This window comes from Nestor notabilis, unplaced genomic scaffold (assembly GCF_000696875.1).
Source record: "Nestor notabilis isolate BGI_N333 unplaced genomic scaffold, ASM69687v1 scaffold24320, whole genome shotgun sequence".
Classification (NCBI taxonomy): domain Eukaryota; kingdom Metazoa; phylum Chordata; class Aves; order Psittaciformes; family Psittacidae; genus Nestor; species Nestor notabilis.
In genome coordinates, this window is record NW_009911061.1 from 10,752 (window position 1) to 12,252 (window position 1,501).

The following is a 1,501-nucleotide window of genomic DNA, read 5'->3' on the forward strand; positions in this document are numbered from 1 at the left end:
AAATGATCTTTAAAGTCTCAGGTCACCATTTTAGGCTAATTCCTGTGACAAGTGCTTTCTGTAATGGAAAGCTTGACCTAACCTGAGCTTTCTCAAGTTCCAGTGTAAAAAATCCTTAGCCCTGCAACCAGAAATCTGGGTGATCTGTCTTTGGGAGCTGCTTCTCCCTTGACTTGACTGTACAAACACAGATTTTAAAAGAGTCTTTCAAAATCACCCCATGAGAATGCGGCAAGATGGGGTTGCTTGTTGTGATCCCACCTCGGCTGTGGGAGAGGGCACCCAAGCACGTGGACCTCACCCAGCCTGCCCCACGCAGGGCAACACTGCAGGAGCTGCCACCGGCAGGGACAGAGACCTCTGAGCTCTGGCTTTGCAGGAGGAGGAGAAAGAGGAGGAACGGCCCTCCCCAAAGGCTGAGTTGAGCAGAAGAGGAGCTGTGGGTTTGAGCCAAGTCCCACATTCAGAGTCCAGCAACTGCAGGGAGAGGGGAGAGAAGAAAGGAGAGGGCAGAAACAGTCTTGGGACAAAGGAGGAAGACGAAGGAGCAGACAGGCTAGGAAATGTCATTGCTCCTGTGGCTGGGGTCCCAGCTGTCATCCTGCTGGAGCAACTTCTCTACCCTGGGAGTTTTTCTAACAGTCTTTACTTTACTTCTTGACTTCATGAAGCGCAGGAAGAAGTGGAGCCGTTACCCGCCGGGCCCGGTGTCGCTGCCGTTCATTGGGACCATGCTGCACATTGACTTCCACAACCCGCACCACTCCTTCGAGCAGGTCAGTGCTGACCCCCACGACGAAGTGCCCCTCACACAGCCATGGGTCCGGGTGGGGTGGGGATGCCCTGGCCTGATCTACCTTTGCACAAAGCTAAATGACAATGCCCTTTTCAAAGTCCGAGGCAAAGCATATCACTGCCTAAGGACTGACTTTGCTCACACAGATGAATAGATAATCACACACCAGCACCCACCAGCCTCCATCTCCCAATTTCTGCATGAGCTCAGTGGGAGATGCTGTCGTGCCCCCAGTGACAGACAATGCTTGCTCTGCTGTAAAGCTGACCACCAACTTAAAACATGGGCAGATGTGGGGGCAAGGGAAGAGGGAGTTGTACAAACTAGGGAAGACAAGCAGGTATCTGTGGGCTGGGGATGTGGCTGCAGGAATGGCAGACTTCCCTGCAAGTTACTCAAGCACACCTACAGGCATGTGACAGTTTCAGTTAAAGGGATCAGCTTGCAGGATTTGCCCCAGCAGCAATGCCCAGACTCTCAGTAGTGTTCCTGTTTGCCCTGGGTTCAGCTACAGCAGTCATTTTTTCTCCTTCTTAGTAGCTGGTGCAGTGCTGTGGTTTTGACTTTCAGTCTGGGAACAACGCTGACAACACCGATGGTTTTAGTTGTTGCTCAGTAATGTCTACTCTGACCAAGGACTTTCTCAGTCTCATGCTTTGCCAGAGAGGAGGGGAAGCCGGGCGGAAGCAGAGACAGGACCCACTG

The 1,501-nt window shown here is 52.4% G+C and overlaps 1 protein-coding gene across 1 annotated transcript in view; it reads left to right on the forward strand.

The window, feature by feature from the left end:
* The first annotated feature begins 563 nt into the window (after positions 1-563).
* The window catches only part of LOC104404490 (cytochrome P450 2D17), an 8,790-nt gene continuing 7,852 nt past the window's right edge, over positions 564-1,501 (forward strand). Inside the window, exon 1 of the mRNA XM_010012931.1 lies at positions 564-776. Coding sequence (XP_010011233.1) covers positions 564-776 — 213 coding nt within the window. The remainder of the gene's footprint in view (positions 777-1,501) is intronic.